The following is an 18027-nucleotide window of genomic DNA, read 5'->3' as shown; positions in this document are numbered from 1 at the left end:
AAAAGCTATGCTGAACTAAACCCAATGATCCAATAGATGTAATGTCCATCTCCTAGACCTAGACTGCTTCAAAAACCTGCTCAAACTCATCAAAATATAGCAATGCATACAAACTCCAGTAAATCAAGTACACTAATATTTCACGGCTCAAACCTAATCTTCACAATGAAGACAGGCTTTTTAAGAATGAAAAGCACATAATTTACAACATGAAATGGAATCTATGGAATAGTAGCAATTAAAAGCTTACTGTCATGCCGTATTTGATGATGAGTTTCATAAGGTCTTCCTCAATAGTGGCAAGAAAGGTCTCACTTGGGTGCTCCATTAGCGGCACTACAAGCTCTAAGATCTTTGCAACATTGCAGATCACCATGAAATCATTCTGGGTCTGAAACAACAGTATTCATAGTGTTCAACATTTCTGGTAATTTTACCTTAAGCTAAGTATTGCTATTATGCACTGATACTTAAAAACTCCCAACTCACGTAAGATATTTAATAAAGAACTAAAACAATACTTATATAGTTTACATCTGCTATTAATTAATGCTATTGGGTGATATGGTTTAGTGTGAGGTGTCCCTGCACATGGCAGGGGGGTTGGAACTAGATGATCTTAAGGTCCTTTCCAACCCTAACTATTCTATGATTCTATGAAATTCCATATTATTATGAAAGCTAGTTCTGTTTTCTGCAGAACTTTTGGGAAAAAAAAAGTACGAACAGAACTTCATCTCTCATTAATGCTGTGACAGAACTGAAAACTTTTGGTCCTGATTCTTTTTAAGTCCTAAAATGAATCCTTTTCCTTACACATGCACATTACATAACATACAACACATGGAAGCGTGTGTCAGCAATAAAATGAAGCTGTGTTATGACTCAGTGTGCCTTAAGCAAAATAGATAATAACGCGCACAGATGTAGGAAATACAATTAAAATTACCAGTTTGCATTATCATGACTCTGTATGTATTGTAAGTGAGGAATCTATGGAAAAATATTTGCTTCTTAAAGGCACATCCTGCCAGAAACTGACATTTCTTAAAAATCTAGCCCACTGATCAGGATAGGGTGATTCCCAAATTCTACTATCAAGCTATTCAACATATTCAAGGGGACAGTGGCAATTCTACAATTGATCTCAACCTGTACAAGTACAAAACCACTGTAAACCCCTAAATGGGTGGCAGCAAGAAAATCATCAGACACCCTTTCCTACACTATTTGATCAAAATTAGCTCTAGAAGTCTGTAGTAAATATGCCTAGAGAAAGCTCCAGGGATGAATGTGGAAAATGGCAGGCAGTACCTACAATCTAAGCAGATAACAATTATTCTCGAGCCTGCCCTGGGCTGCATGATTCTGCCCTGCTCCTTCTGCTAGATGAGAGGTTCATCAGAACTTTCACTGAGCCAACTATGCTAATCAGTAAGGCAGAAACTGCTGCAGTGTTTCAGAGGCCATTTTACTGCAGGGGACAGGGTTCAACATTTTATCTCTCTATCATTTTTGTGAACTAAACTGTTTTACAGGCGAATACAAAACCATTAGAGCTAGAGAAGTGAGATAGGAAGTATGGAAGAGGACAGAGCAGGACATTTTCCTTCCGATATATTTGCTCTATGTTAGATCACTCTATCTTATGGAACTGTACCTTTAGTCTTAAGTCTTAACATTTGTATGTTAAATATTAATTATTTCTAAGACTGTGACTAGAAACCAAAACAATTTAAAGAAATTATTTCATAACAGGTGAAAATCTGGGTCTTAAGTCCTCAAGGGAAAGAGTCAGCACAGGTTTCAGTTTCACTTGGCTGTAAAATCTGGAGGTAGAGGGTGAGAAACAGCTTAGAAGCTACAGAGATAATCAAAATTACCTAGTATCTTCTGAAGCTAAGGTGCCCATAAGATAAAAACACAATTTTAATTTTTCTTTTCCTACCTTCAATTGCATGAAGTATACAAGACAGCCATGCTTAATTATCTGGGGAAAAAAAAAGACTGATTTTCTCTACTTACGCTACATTTAGTGGTCAGGTACGGCTGCATGGTCATGGCATGTTTGACCATTAGCTGGGGCCTGATTTTGCTAAATAAGAACAAAGTGGTTATGCAAGCAACCAAGCGACCAGAATTCACACCTTTGTTGTCAGAATCTGCAGAAGATTAGAAAATATAAAAAAGATATTATATTTTACCAATGGAAAATATATACCCTAAACATAATTTGAATTATCTCTTTCATTACATTTCTTTCAAGATCAATACAGAATATTTCTATTAGATTAGAGAACAAAATGTTTTAACACTTATATGAGATTGCAAAATATGTTAGGAAAAAAGCAAAAGTTCTTCAAAGACTTCACTAGTTTTTAAACCATTTACTGTGCACAGAACACTGGTCTACACAATTGTTCCTATTACAACTGTGAAATATACTAATGGAAATAAAAGTGAACATATTTTGCTTTGGTTTTAGTGATCTAATAGGTTGAAGAAGTTATTCTGTTTTTGTAGTTAGCTAGTGAAAATTAGAGAAGCTTTACTACTACATAGTGCTCAAAAGTTCATGATGAACTTTAAAGTAAAAAATCATTACCATCAGTTTTGTAACAGGAATTCTGTAACAGTAATTTTTTGTGATAGTAATTTGAGCAACCACTCTTACACTATCATATAAAATTCAAAGGATTTGAACTATTGGGTGGTAAATAATATTACCTGATAAAGATTCCTCATATTTGAGAATGTGCTCAACCAAATTGTCAACAAGTTGAGTACACGCTTTCTTCACAGGTTTGTATGAGGCATCTTCTTCTGACTTCAACAGCTGTAGAAGATGAAACAAAGTGATTTAGTTTTAAAGGTAGCATTTATTTACATTGGATACATGCTGGTTTTATATAACAATTACCACAGATACATAAGGATTTTACACTACAAAAGTATTTATTTAACTTCTCCATGAAAGTTACATGGTGATGAAAAACCTAAGGGAATTAAAAAATCAAATTAAAATGCAAGAGAACTAAAGAAAATTAATTGCAATAAAAAGCCAGAAAACTTCTATTGATTCTTGCACTGGGATGAAAGTTAACTTTTTGTTTAATGAAATAATACAGAAAACAATAATGTAGTCATACTTGCCAGCAGTAAGAAAGGCTTTTAAAAAGCTTAGATAAAAAAAAGAACAAATTAAAAAATAATGTTGTTTTTGACACCAAGCAAAAACATAAAACAAAGATAAAACAGAGTTTTATGAACATTTTAATCAGTTAGCCTTCTTCTATATGACTCTGGGTACTGAAATTGTGTCCACGGAGATCCTTTAATATCTACATAGAGATACCATACTACAGCTTTTTTTTTCAGTGTAGGCATTAGGAGGCTCTGATTTACTTGTCTACCTATTTTATGGTACTCCAGGCTAAAGTAAGATCAAAAAAGGTTTTTTAGTTTGAAAATTAACCAGTGCATACTTAAACAGGGCCTACAAGAAATCTGGAGTGGGACTTTTTACTAGGGCCTGTACAGACACGACAAGCAGCAATGGCTTTAAAGTGAAAGAGGGGAGATATAGACAAGATAATCAGTTCTTAACTGTGAAGGTGGTGACTGGCAACAGGCAGCCCAGAGAAGCTGCCCAGAGAAGTTGTGGATGGATTCCCATTCATGGAAGTGTCCCAGGCCAGGTTGGACGGGGCTTTAGTACCCCGTGGTACGGGGCCGTTGGACGGGGCTTTAGTACCCTGTGGTAGATGCCCCCGGGCAGGGCAGTGGGGTTGGAACTATATGATCTCTAAGCTTCCAACCCAACCATTCTATGATGATTCAAGTGACTTTGAAATAAAAAACAAACAAAATCCTCCCCAAACCAAGTAGTGAGTCATTTTTGATATTGAAAGACAGAAACTCATGTCAGAGAGACAAAGAGAACTGCACCAAATGAAGACTGAAAAAAAAGTCAGATGTTTAAAAGGCATGGTTTAAATTTGACTACTGTAAAGGACTGCTCTTGTAGTCTGCCTTCTAAGTATTTTAGTACCAAAATAAACATTAAAATTCTAACAATGATAATACCGTATATTCAAAATTCATTACTTACATTTTGAAGAAGCTGTTCAAACCAATCATACCCTGTATCTCTACAAGCTGCCACCTAGAAGTATTTTAGAGAATAAACTGGTTAATAAAAAAGGTATTGGAGGAAAAATTCCTTTAATACAGATGTCATCTGAGAAGACCATTAAACATGCATAGATAATATTTTCCTATGCATTCAGTATAATGATTTTCTATCTCTGGAGATCAGAAACTTCTATATTTGAAAAAGAGTCCTCACCATTTAAGTGACTCCAGAATTTATACTCCATACAACATAAAGCCTACACATTCTACTGGAGACTGCTGACTGTAATGTAAGCCAAATTTTGGTTCTGTAGAACATTTTGCACAGATTAAAGCACAAATACAATCTTGATTTATCAGAAATGAACACTTGTGTATATACATGTACATGTGTATTTTTATTTAAACAAACCAAGCCTTCATTGGTATCGTATCTCAAGAACAGCTCATAGGTACTCTAGAGTGTCTGGAAAAATGCACGCTAGACTACCATTTCTGAAAAGCACAATGAATTTTAAACCTGTAACTGCAAGTAATTAAGTGAATAATTTCATTTAGTATTTACATCTCGGTGTAATGGATATTAAAACATCTCAGCATAGTGGTTTTTACACAACACATTTTCGGTGCGAATTAAAGCATTTCATTTGAAACAGATTTTGTTATTTTGGAGATATTTAATTTGCTGCTCCTAAAAAGTAGATACAATTATGCAGATACTAGTCTATTCTGACTGAGAACATAACCCTGCTTTTATTAGAATAGCATATTAATCTTTAAAAAAAAAAAAGTTATTAGCTTCTGGAGAAAATTCTCTTTTAAGAGACAATGTCTTACTTAGGCTTAACTATATACTGCTACTAGCAATTCCTGGAAAATGTTAAATAAAGTAGAAATTTGCTGTGCTTTAACTGAACAAGTATATTATACAATCTGAATATAGTATTGTTCCAGTTATTCTTGCCAGCAGCTCAGTGAGCATTTAATGCTTCCTACAGCCTGTTCCATCAGATAAATAATTTTGGCATATATTCAATACCAGGAGATATAAAAAGAAAACCACCTGACAATCAAATTACTGTATTCTAAAAAAACTACAGACCATATATCAAATATACTAAAAGGATAACCAAATTTTGCATAGAACTTAACTAGAATTTGTTTAACATACCACATCCGTGATGTTTAGTATTTTCCTTGTCATTGCTTCTTTGTCATGGTGTGGAGTTGGAGTAAACCAGAGCTTCTGGAATGTCTCATTTACTAATTTCTGAAAGGGAAAAAAAAAAAGGGGATAAATAAATGTATCTTGGCAGACAGGTATTATTTCTACTACATTCATATAACAGACTTGATGTGTGCCATTCAGAAGGAATTATTCAACTTAAGTGAGACTGTTGTAGGAAATGTTATCTGAAACGGACACACATCTACTGTTAGAGGAGTGTCGTGGTTTAAACCCAGTCAGGTAATTCGTTCGCTCACTTCCCCCCCTTTCTTGCCTTCCCCCTGCTCTTGGAGGGACAGAGAGGAGAATCAAAAGAATGCAACTCCCACGGGTTGAGATAAGAACAGTTTAGTAACTAAGGTATAACACAAATCACTACTGCTACCACCAATGATAATAATGATAAAGGAAATAACAAGGGAATACAACACCTCACCACCAGCCGACCGATAACTTGCCCCCCCAGCCCCGACCAAGCACCGACCGATACCTCCTCCAACCCTGCAGTCTCCCAGCCCCTCCGGCTAACTCCCAGTTACATCCTGGGCATGACGTGCTGTGGTATGGAATACCTCCCCGGCTAGCCCGGGTCAGGCGCCCTGTCTCTGCCTCCTCACAGCTTCCCCTCCTCCCTGGCAGAGCATGAGCCTCACAGAGTCCTTGGTCAAGGTAAACATCACTTAGCAACAACCGAAAACATCGGCTTCACCAACGCTGCTCTCAAACTAGAAGTCAAAACACAGCACTGCACCAGTTAACACAAAGGAAAAACATGACTGCTACTGCTGAACCCAGGACATTATCCACCCCTTATTCCATACCATTCACGTCATGCTCAGATCCCACATTTTCAATATACCATCACTCTTATCTCGGTGCACTCTTATCTTAGTGCATGGACCAGTCCCTATAAAGCTGCTGCGTCCATCTGGTCCATGTCAGGCTCCATCTCTTGTAACAGTCTTCCAGAGCAGGAGAGACTGTGTGCAGTGTTCACACTCGTGAATAACCTGGGCAATAGTGTCCATTGTTAAGTCCACCCCTCGATCATGAGTCCATCTCTTTTGCATCTCTGCTCTGATGGCCTGAAGTGCCATGGGCCCACCAGGCTTAAAATAATTCACTGTCCCCTTAAGCAGTTTCTACAGCTTGTTGCTGGGGACTCCATACAGCTGCCTTCCATCTCCGACACTTCCAAAGCACTGGAGGGGCCCAGTGGACTAGATACTTGCCCATACTGTCCCACACACCCTGCCACTCATGACTCTCCAGCCTTGGGGAAAACCTCTTGGTCCCCCTATATTGTTGTCTAACCCCAGACAAGACCCAAACCTGACTCTGCTTAACTTTTGAGATCAGACAAAATGGTTGTGGGTAGAACACAGTCTGTGTGTGTGCCAACATGCTGATCCCCATCACAATCAGCAGGCAGGTCCCAAGGATACCCAAAGGCCATTCAGAGCCTTCAGAACTCTCAAACGACGCTGCTGTGCTTGTCACTGGGGCTGGTGTAGCTGCTGTGCTTGCCGGCTCTCCCACCACCGGCTTCTCTTTTCCTGAGTCCAGCTCTTCCTCCTCTGCCTTGCTGGGAAATGCTGCGTGGTCTCCTGCATCCTCCTGAGGCTCGGCGGGTGGCTGCCGGGGAATGCTCTCGGCCGTCGCGGGGCTCGGCTCGGCCGCGGGGCTCGGCTCCTCCGCGGGGCTCGGCTCCTCCGCCGCCTTCTCCCGCTGCTCGGCAGCCGCTTCCTTCCGCTCCTCGACCGCCCCGACCTCCTCCACCGGCAGCCGTCCCCTGGCGGCCTCCGGCCCCGCTCCCGCCGCCGCTTGGTCCCCGGGGCCGCTCTCCCGGGCCGCTTCAGCAGCCGCCGGCTCCCGAGGCCGCTCCCCCTCGGCTCCCCGCAGCCTCACGAAGATGGAGAGTAGGGTGAGGGCCAGGACGGTGAAGAGCAGCCGGACGGCCAGGTACAAGTCCACGGCCACGTCCGTCCCGCCCTGCTGCTGGAGCCCGCCCGTATTACAAGCCATTGCCATAAAGCACAGTGAGACAAGAACCTTAGCCCAGGCCCCACACTTGATAAACACTATCACAGCAAATACCGGCTCTACGTAAGTTACAACATTCTGAAGCTGTGAGATCAAGAAGAACAACTCTGATACCCAATAAATCAGCATTGTGCGGAATGGCTATTAATCCAGTCAAATCTGTCGTTATCTCAACCCTTCGTGCCCCACGTTGGGCGCCAAAAAAGAACTGTCGTGGTTTAAACCCAGTCAGGTAATTCGTTCGCTCACTTCCCCCCCTTTCTTGCCTTCCCCCTGCTCTTGGAGGGACAGAGAGGAGAATCAAAAGAATGCAACTCCCACGGGTTGAGATAAGAACAGTTTAGTAACTAAGGTATAACACAAATCACTACTGCTACCACCAATGATAATAATGATAAAGGAAATAACAAGGGAATACAACACCTCACCACCAGCCGACCGATAACTTGCCCCCCCAGCCCCGACCAAGCACCGACCGATACCTCCTCCAACCCTGCAGTCTCCCAGCCCCTCCGGCTAACTCCCAGTTACATCCTGGGCATGACGTGCTGTGGTATGGAATACCTCCCCGGCTAGCCCGGGTCAGGCGCCCCGTCTCTGCCTCCTCACAGCTTCCCCTCCTCCCTGGCAGAGCATGAGCCTCACAGAGTCCTTGGTCAAGGTAAACATCACTTAGCAACAACCGAAAACATCGGCTTCACCAACGCTGCTCTCAAACTAGAAGTCAAAACACAGCACTGCACCAGTTAACACAAAGGAAAAACATGACTGCTACTGCTGAACCTAGGACAAGGAGTTATACTGACCTCTAAACAAATTTCCATAAAATGATCACTGGGACTTGATGCTACAGAAAAGAGAGTTACCACCTTCCTGCATTAATCTGCATTCTGCAGGACAACACAATACCCTGAGAAGCTGATTATAATAAGAAGATTATGATTTGTACTGCATTACTAGCAGCAACAGTGGGTTACTTGGGAATTTTCGAAACAGCTGCGAAAACAGGGCAAGAGAAGTTAAGTCTTAGCCTAGCATAGGAAGTATGTTCCCTTCCAACGTTTCTGTATGGAGGAAAAAATGGAACAGAATGGGAGTGAACAAATTATTCCCTAATTACTTATGAGGCATATGGGTCTAAGAAGCTCTCCTCATTCATGAAAACATAAAAAAAATACATCAAAGACAATGCTTCATTTTTTCTAACGTTGTTAGAAAGGAAAGGGGAATGAGAAGAGAAAATAAGGTCATCTTCCTTTCCCAGAAGCAGCTTGGATCCAGCTGTTCAACAGTCTTCTTAGAAAGCCACTTGATGTTAGCATATCTCAAGTGGCAAAAAGATATGCTGTAGCTGTAAAGTTTCAGATTTAAAATCCTACTGAGAATGCGATATTGAAATTGTTTTAACTGTGTTCTTAATTACCCAATAATTTTAAACTTATTTTTCCAGATCAAACAAAATTGTCACTGTAAGGTTTACGATTTAACACAACTTAGTTTTTTGGCCTTCTGCATATACATTGCACAGAGCTACATATGATTACGTAAGTAAAATTTTAGAGGGGTAATAACTGGTCCACTTGAACATTCAGAACCAAAGCAAAATTAACAAATAAAAACCAAATCTGGCATATGTTAACATAAAGTCCTAATATAGACTTTAAGTTTATTTTGTCTGCAGAAAGAAGTTTTATATGCCAATTTTATGAAACCCTCCAGAAAATGACTTCTTAAAATCTTCTGTCAACAAGAATTGAAAAAAAAATAGAAGATAGAAAAGAAAGAAAAACAAGTCAGAGAGCACTGCAGAAAGCTAACACATCTGCTCTAAAAAATCAGAACTGAATAAAAATCAGAAATACTACAAAGGAGCAATGCAATACTTCTTTCTTTTGGTCAAAATATGGAAATGCTAAAATAATGATAATTAAAATCCTGAAGGATATGTTTTATTCTACCTTAATGCCTTCTTCGTCATTGACTCTCCGAATCATTTTCACACACATCTCTGTAATTTTGGGAAATGTCGGTTGTTCAATGCAGATATCTCTAAGTATCTTTATGACTCTTTTTCTGACACTGATACCAGTATCCTGTGAACATAAAAGCATAACACTATTGAAAACAAATCAGAAATATAAATTAACTTCTGTATTATATGAATTAATATTTGAAGATTATCCAATTTGACTTGCAAAATTTATTTAGAAAAGGAAGCTAAAAAATTCAGGGGTGCACTTATATAAAATAAATAACTTGTACCATTTTATTTGCAACAATGCAAACAAAATTGCAGTTCCCAGAGTGCTGAAATGCTACTGTTCTCCACTTATATCCTCCCATCTAAGAGCGCATGATGTTGTAAATATACAGTTACACTTCCTAATTCAAGAGTTTAAAAGCTAGATGTGATGATGTTTTACCTACTTTGTTGGAACACACAAGATTTTTTGTAGATCTGGACTGTAAGACTTCAAGTCTTTGGATAAAAGAAACAGACAAGGAGACTGACCGTATTACCTGTTGAATCTGAATGTTAGATGAATTGCTTTATGCAAGCTCATAGGCACATGAAGCTGCTTATCCCCAAAATCCTTCACTAACATGTTCTATTATGTAACTATAGACAATGAGTAGTATTTGACAAAAACCTGACATGGATGCTAAGAGTTAGTGTTATGTTACAGTTAAATTAACACTATTTCATCTCTGACACTGTATTTAATCTGAATGCCCAGACAAAAAAAAAAAACAAAAAACAACAATGAAAACCAACCAAACTTTTCATACAAAAACTCTAATAAGCAGCCTTTTAAAACACTAAAAATAGCATAGAGGGCCCAAGCATTTTTAGTTTTTTTTTTTTTTTTTTCTTTTTTGGATTACAAATGGCATCTTTAGATTACTGTGCTGTAGATCTTTCTTCATCACACTACTGAACTGCCCTCAATAACCCGTATCTCAGACTTCAGAGAAGTAGCAAAATTCCTCATTTCACCTAATTTATGTCTTAATAATGGAATCAAAAGGAATGTACTTCTGGTTCTGATGGGGTACAACTTTTTATGTATGTGTGCCTTTTGATATAACAAACCTTCAAGGGAAAAAAGTGGTACATTTTACAAGGCTGATCTTAAAAGCATGATGCGCCCCATTAAAACAGTAAGATATAATTCACTCTTGTGATCATCATTTCATCAATCAGTTAAAATCTAATTTTTCATGCCACTTATCATTAATATCACAAGTCACCATACCAATATTCTTTCGATCAGCATGTCATAATACTGCTCAGCAAGCTGAGGACGACAGAGCACAAATCTGCCAAGCAGCTCCACAGCTGCTTCTCGTACACTAGTGGAGTTATCCATTAACCGTCCATGAACACCTCGTTGCATATCCAGCTGAAAAGATCAAATGAAACACGGATTCAAAATAAGACTGATTTGAAGTATGACAGAAGAATGTATGTGTATAATGGATATTTCCTTTTTTTACCCTGGCTAGAATACTGGGGTCTACAGCAACAACCTCAGACAAACACTTCATGGCTTTTGTTCGAACAGCTATTGCATTTTCACCAAGTACACGCAGAATCTAAGAAGAGAAAAAAAAAACAAAAATTCAGCTGTGTTGCGAAGGTAGTACACAATTCAACAAGCAAAAATGCAGGCAAACAGCATGCAAACAATTTAAGTAAAATACAAGTATCTGTCTATTAAAAATCAAAAATATCTTCTCAGATAGTAAAAAGATGCATGCAAATGAAGTTACATGGCACTAATAACTGAGTGTGGATATTTATTACATTTCCTACATCTATAAGACTGGTCCAAATGGGATTTACACAGGCTCCATATGTTCACTTTACATGCTATCATTTTAAAATCTACTTCTGTCATTCACTTCTGGCTTTCACCACAGTTCTTTCAACAGAAGAGTTGGATTTAGGCAATGTAATTTTAAGAATGGCTCTTAGCGTATGTAGATCAATATAAGTAACACAACCTAAACCAGTACTGCATGTCACCATGCCAATATATTAGCGTTCTCCTTCCAGAGAAAGAAATTATACTGCTCAAACAACACCTTCCAAAGTGACAGTAACATGCATTGTAACTAACTGATAAAGCTGGCTTATATTTTCTGATCAAATTAAGCTCGGTTTCATGAGTTAGTATTACCAAACGAGCATGCCATGAAACTGTGAAAGTGCATACATTATAATTACAATTTTGCCATACACAGATGGGCAAATACAATAAAGCATGTACAATTTGACATACAAAATGCACGCAAGATAAGGAAACAAAATTACGTATGTCAGAAATACTGAACACGAAAGAATATAAATAACTGTGCTCAACAATGAACAGATATGGCACACTATCACAAAAGTGTTTTGAATCAGAAACCAACTGTGTTTCACTGTACTAAGACTTCTGGCACAGTTTACCTGTGTTAAATAAATATCGAAGCTCTGGGCAAACGGCCTCATAGAGGCCAAGTAGCGAACAATCAAACATGCATCTTCATAGTCCACAGTATCAGAATTCATCCTGCAACAAATTCCATTTGTTAATTAGGATATGTATATAAAAAATATTTACAACATCAAATGCATGGTTAATAAAGAAATAAATGGTACTGAAGCATACTTTAATGTACTGAACTGAGACGGAGCAGTTTTAATGATGCTGCGAAGAAACTTTTTGCGACTTTCTGCTCGATGCATGATCTGTCCTGTGGTCTCAACATCTTTTGCATGATGAGTTCCTTCAGATGAATCCTCATCCTTCTGAGATTTAATTGCTTTCTCTGTCTCCATAGTTGTATCACGGAACCACTGAGCTACGTAAAACTTACGAGAAAACTAGAGAGATATAGCGGGATGCATAGAAAACAGAGAAGGAAAATTAACAGATTTATAATGACATTAAGTGAATCTAATGCATCAACAATGTTTTGGAAAACATAATCAACAGTATATGTGTTAGGGTGACAATTTCATTAAAGCACTAATATGCATACTAGAAAAACACTTCATTCAGTACATGTTACTAAAAGTGTTTTCATATACATTTGACACCAGAAAGCTGAAATTTACCACTAAGGATGCATCAGTTTCTGTGTTCTCATCCAGATAATCTAGTAAAGCCTTTTGCAGCTGTTGAATTTCATCTTCTCCCCCTGAAACCTTTTGGAAGGAGAGAGAGAGATATAAAACAAAATACTGCACAGTGATAATTATAAACTGAAAATCTGCATATCCACATATAACATACACTGAAGTCAGTTGCTTTGATAATTGCAGAATGTTAACAATTTTTCAATTACTTATAAACTGCATGGAGACTGAAACAAATTAGACAGTGGCTCTAAAGTCTGGAAAAGATTAAGAGCAGAGTAAGACTGTTTTTAAAACAGACTGACTGATTTGATTTTCATTCCATGATCTTGTGTGAAGACCCTGTCACAGAGGGGAAAAGAAGGGCTGAAATCACACAGAGCAAACTAACACACGGTTTAAAATAGAGAAGTCACCTTTAGCTGACTTACCAATATTAAGTACCAAAACAGTGAACAGTTAGCAGTTCAGAAAAAAATGCATAGCGTCCATATGAAATACACAAGCCCACATTTTTAAAAGGACACACACAATCTGAGATTTTCTCATCATATTATGTACTCCACAGCACCCAAATGGATAAACTGCTTTGATAATTGTTGCCACCCTTGCAAAGTTGGAGAGCATTAGCAAAAATGCAAATATGAATACGCACTCTCTAATGAAAAAAAATACCCAAGTCCCATTAAAAAAAAAAAATAGAGTGTATTTCATTCAGAATTATGAACAATGAAGACTAATTTTCTATAATGCCTCTTTTTCAAACATCTTTAAAATTTTCAAGATTTTGAATGGATACATCTCAAGCCAGCTGCCATGGGATCTTTCACACACCTGCTTAAGGATTCTTGCTATAGATCCTTGATCCATTTTGCTAGTGACTGCATCTTTCCTCAGTCTTGCAGCTACAGTTCCAAGGTAGTCAAGTGATGCAACTCTTAATGCCATTTCTGTAGATTTGTTACTGAACTGGTGAACCTAAGAAAAACAGAATAAACTGTTAAAAACAAAGTTATGCAGCTGAGATTCTTCTCAGAAGAGATTGCTTGACCTTATTAAAATTCCACTTATCTGCTATGCTGCATACAATTATGTAATCTACTATTACATCACAAATACACCATTCATTTTACATTACTCTTTTCCTTCAAATACATCTGTTAGTACTGTATCTCTTCAAATATGCTTGTTAGTTTTGTGGGTTTTTTAATATGTATTTTCATAAATAAACTGGACAACATGCAATAGCATTGATCTTAAGCACCATAATCCAATTTCCTCATTATTCACAAAAGTATAAAGAAAGCTACATTTAATCAAGAATAGGACCATAAAATAATTTCCAAGAAACACCTCATACTGAAGAACAACTCTCAGGGAACATGCCGACAAAAACATTCACATTCTGTAATAATAAGTAAATGCTATTACTGGTAAAAACCCTAACTACTTACTTGTTTTAAGGTTCTGTGCTTAAAGGTGTAGTCCAGAGAAGACATTTAACATGAATAATTACAGCCATTAGTCTGACTTTACTCCAAACAAATATCTACACTTATTAGACTCTACAAGGAGGCAATCTGCATGTTGAAAATGTCACAGAATAGTGGAAGTGGATTTCCATGAGGAACTGTATACATATGATTTTTAACAAATTTCATATCAACGATCCCGTAACCCAAATTTTATTATTTACGTATTACATAGTAGTGATACACATAAGAAAATCCTTAAATGCTGTATGTGTGCCAACAATCAGAAAGCATTCTTGAAGTTCAGCTGAAATGAGTCTTCATTGTAGTAAGAAATAAATTCATATAACAGTATAAAACAAGAATCCCTTACCAACAGCCTTCCTAATAAGCTAAGTAGTAACTCTGCAGCTGGCCATTCTGGTTTATTGACTGTGGAAAGAAGATCTTGAATGAAGTTCTCAAACAGTGGTCTGTAATCTTCTTCCCCTTGTTTGCTGCCACACCTGTTTAAAACCGAATGCATTCTGTAAGTGAATTTAAGAGCCATTTAAGCCTTTTTTTCTGATGTAAACAAAAGTAATCCTAAGTTTAATTAGAAAAACAGCTTTCTGCAATTCTAAGAAATGTGTCTGAAATGTGTTCTATTCATTTACAGAGAAATAATTAAGTTACCACTGCAAGTTGCACTGCAAGTAATTCACGATAGTAGAATTTTGTTCCTAAGATTTTTTTATTTATTGCTTTGAGTTACATTTGAGGGACAATGTACATAAAATAGTGAAGCTCAAGCTGGCATGAGCTGTTTATATTCCTTAAGCTTGGTCTAATATATCTGACAGTGATAAGACGTCTCAGTATTTTGTTTCACTAAGGTTAAAATCAGAATGCAAAAAAAATCAAAAGATAACACACGTGATAGAGTCTCACTTACATGTGGCATTCCCAACTTTAAGGATACCAGAACTATGTAGAGAGACTACTAGATGGCTATTAAATAGCCTTTCAGCTCAAAAGTAGAAACTAACACAATAAAAACCTGAAAACTTATTCTCAGAAATCCATCAGTTACTCAGGCATATTATGTTTTCTTTTAATCACTGCTGAGCTACTACTGACATTCCCAACTTAATGAAAGTATTTTTTAGGGGTTTTTCTATCTTTGCCATTCTGACGACTGAATGAATATGGTTTCACCACTTCAATATTTACTTGGCCTTCTCTTCCAGGCATCAGATGAGTAGCAGACCCCTAATAAAGGGATCCTACATGAACTATCAAACAATATTCTTAAAAGTATGAAGAACTCTCTGAAGAATTTTCTGTCCCATAAACATTTTTGTCCAGACAGGTATCTCTCAAAGGTCAGGCCTCTGAGGGTTCTACACAGTATACTGATATATATGTAACTTTATAAGTAGGTATTTTTAACCAGAGGAATTAGAGATGTGCGCAAATCTATGGAGATATAGGTACCACAGAAACATGGTGGGATGGCTCCTGTGACTGCAGTGTTGGAATGGAAGGTTAAAGGCTCTCCAGAAAAGACAGGCCTGGCAGGCAGGGAGGGGGAGTTGCTATTTGTGTCAGTGAGAGGCTGGAGAGTATGGAACTCTGTCTGGGGACAGGCGATCAGCCAACAGAGAGCTTGTGGGTCAGGGTTAAAGGGAGAACAGCAATGAGACATTACTGTGGGGATCTGTTACAGACCGCCTGATCAAGAGGACTCTGTGGATGAAGCTCTCTGTAGACAGATAGGAGCAGCCTCATGCTTGCAGGCCCTTGTCCTCATGGGGGATTTCAACCACCCTGGTATCTGTTGGAGGGACAGTACAGCCCGGTACAAGCAATCCAGGAGGTTCCTCGATTGTGTGGAAGACAACTTCCTTCTGCAAGTAATAGAGGAGCCGACAAGGAGAGGTGCCATGCTTGACCTTGTGCTCACCAACAGGGAAGGGCTGGTTGGAAATGTGACGCTCCAGGGCAGCCTTGGATGTAGCAATTATGAGATGGTCGAGTTTGAGATCCTTAGGACAGTGAGAAGAGGGTACACCTGGACTTCAAGACAGTAGAATTTGGCCTCTTCAGAAACCTGCTTAGTAAGGTTCCATGGGATACAGACCTAGAGGGCAAGGGGACCCAAGACTGTTGGTTGATATTCAAGGATCACCTGCTACAAGCTCAGGAGTGTTGTGGCCCAACTAGAAGGAAGTGCAGCAGCAGGGCCAGGAGACCTCCTTGGATGGATAAGAAGCTGCTGAGGAAACTCAGAGGGAAAAAAGAGGCTTATAAAAGGTGGAAGCAAGGACAGGTGGCCTGGGAAGAATAGAGGGATGTTGTTCAGGAAGCCAGGGACAAGGTTAGGAAAGCTAAGGCCCACTTAGAATTAAACTTGGCTAGGGATGTGAAAGATAACAGGAGGGGGTTCTGTAAGCATGTTGCGAATAAAAGAAAGACTAGGGACAACATGGACGCTCTCTGGAAGATATCGGGATAACTGGCTACCCTGGAGTTGGAGAAGGCTGAGGTTCTTAAGGACTTCTTTGCCTCACTCTTCACTGGCAAATGCTCTGAGCACACCAAACAAGTCTTGGAAGGCAGATGAAGAGACTGTGACAGTTAAGACCTTAGGCCCACTGTAGGATGGATGACCCAGGGAACTACAGACCAGTCAGTCTCAACCTCTGTGCCTGGCGAAATCTTGGAGCAGATTCTCCTGGAAGGCATGATAAGGCACATGAAAAACAACAAGGTGCTTGGTGACAGCCAGCATGGCTTCACTGAGAGGAAATCCTGCCTGACCAATTTGGTGGCCTTATATGATGGGGCTATGGAGCTGATGGACAGAGGTAGAGCAGTTGACGTCACCTAGCTGGACTTGTGCAAAGTGTTCGACACTGTCCCACATGACATCCTTGTCTCTAAATTGAAGAGACATCAGTTTGATAGGTGGACCGCACAGTGGATAAAGAACTTGCTGGATGGCAGCACACAAAGAGTTCTGGTCAATGGCTCATTGTGCAGCTGGAGACCAGTAGCGAGTGGTATCCCTCGGGGATTACTGTTGGGACCGGTCTTGTTCAACATCTTTGTCGCTGACATGGACAGTGGGATTGAGCGCACCCTCAGCAAGTTTGCCAATGACACCAAGCTGTGTGGTTCAGTTGATAGGCTGGAGGGAAGGAATGCCATCCAGAGGGACCTTGACATGCTTGTGAGGTGGGCTGATGCCAACCTTATGAAGTTTAACCATGCCAAGTGCAAGGTCCTACACCTGGGACAGAGCAATCCCAGGCACAACTACAGGCTGTGCAGAGAAGAGATTAAGAGCAGCACTGTGGAGAAAGACTTGGGGGTATTGGTCAATGAGAAAATTAGCATGAGCCAGCATTGCGTGCTTGCAGCCCAGAAAGCCAACCGTATCCTGGGCTGCATCAAAAGGAGCGTGACCAGCAGGTTGAAGGAGGTGATCCTGCCCCTCTACTCTGCCCTCATGAGACCTCACCTGGAGTATTGTGTGCAGTTCTGGTGTCCTCAACATGAAAAAGGACATAGAACTGTTGGAGCAAGTACAGAGAAGGGCCACGAGGATGATCAGGGGACTGGAGCACCTCCCGTATGAAGACAGGCTGAGAAAATTGGCACTGCTCCTGGAGAAGAGAAGGCTGCATGGAGACCTCACAGCAGCCTTCCAAGTATCTGAAGGAGGCCTATAAGGATGCTGGGGAGTGACTCTTCATTAGGAGCTGTAGTGATAGGACAAGGGGTGACAGGTTAAAACTTAAAACAGGGGAAGTTTAGACTGGATATAAGGAAAAAATTCTTCACTGTGAGGGTAGTGAGGCACTGGAATGGGTTGCCCAGGGAAGTTGCGAATGCTCCATCCATGGCAGTGTTCAAGGCCATGTTGGACAGAGCCTTGGGTGATATGGTTTAGTGTGAGTTGTCCCTGCCCATGGCAGGGGGATTGGAACTTGATGATCTTAAGGTCCTCTCCAACCCTAACTATTCTATGATCCTAT

The 18027-nt window shown here is 39.5% G+C and overlaps 1 protein-coding gene across 9 annotated transcripts in view; it reads right to left on the bottom strand.

Moving 5' to 3' along the window:
• NIPBL (NIPBL cohesin loading factor) overlaps positions 1-18027 on the bottom strand; it is a 156197-nt gene that overhangs the window by 12498 nt on the left and 125672 nt on the right. For all 9 annotated transcript variants that reach the window (XM_057414299.1, XM_057414301.1, XM_057414300.1 and 6 more), the window contains 13 exons: positions 14379-14511; positions 13368-13511; positions 12513-12602; positions 12064-12278; positions 11862-11964; positions 10904-11002; positions 10663-10809; positions 9364-9498; positions 5306-5404; positions 4112-4165; positions 2728-2836; positions 2026-2162; positions 251-391 (listed from right to left, as the gene is read on the bottom strand). In XM_057414299.1, the coding sequence (XP_057270282.1) occupies positions 251-391; positions 2026-2162; positions 2728-2836; positions 4112-4165; positions 5306-5404; positions 9364-9498; positions 10663-10809; positions 10904-11002; positions 11862-11964; positions 12064-12278; positions 12513-12602; positions 13368-13511; positions 14379-14511 (1606 nt within the window). The remainder of the gene's footprint in view (positions 1-250; positions 392-2025; positions 2163-2727; positions 2837-4111; positions 4166-5305; positions 5405-9363; positions 9499-10662; positions 10810-10903; positions 11003-11861; positions 11965-12063; positions 12279-12512; positions 12603-13367; positions 13512-14378; positions 14512-18027) is intronic.

Source organism: Pezoporus wallicus, unplaced genomic scaffold (assembly GCF_028554395.1).
Source record: "Pezoporus wallicus isolate ANWC-B61680 ecotype Strahan unplaced genomic scaffold, APGP_CSIRO_Pwel_v1 scaffold_8004, whole genome shotgun sequence".
Classification (NCBI taxonomy): Eukaryota; Metazoa; Chordata; class Aves; order Psittaciformes; family Psittacidae; genus Pezoporus; species Pezoporus wallicus.
Note: the sequence above shows the minus strand (reverse complement) of the source record. Positions and strands in the feature narration are given on the sequence as shown.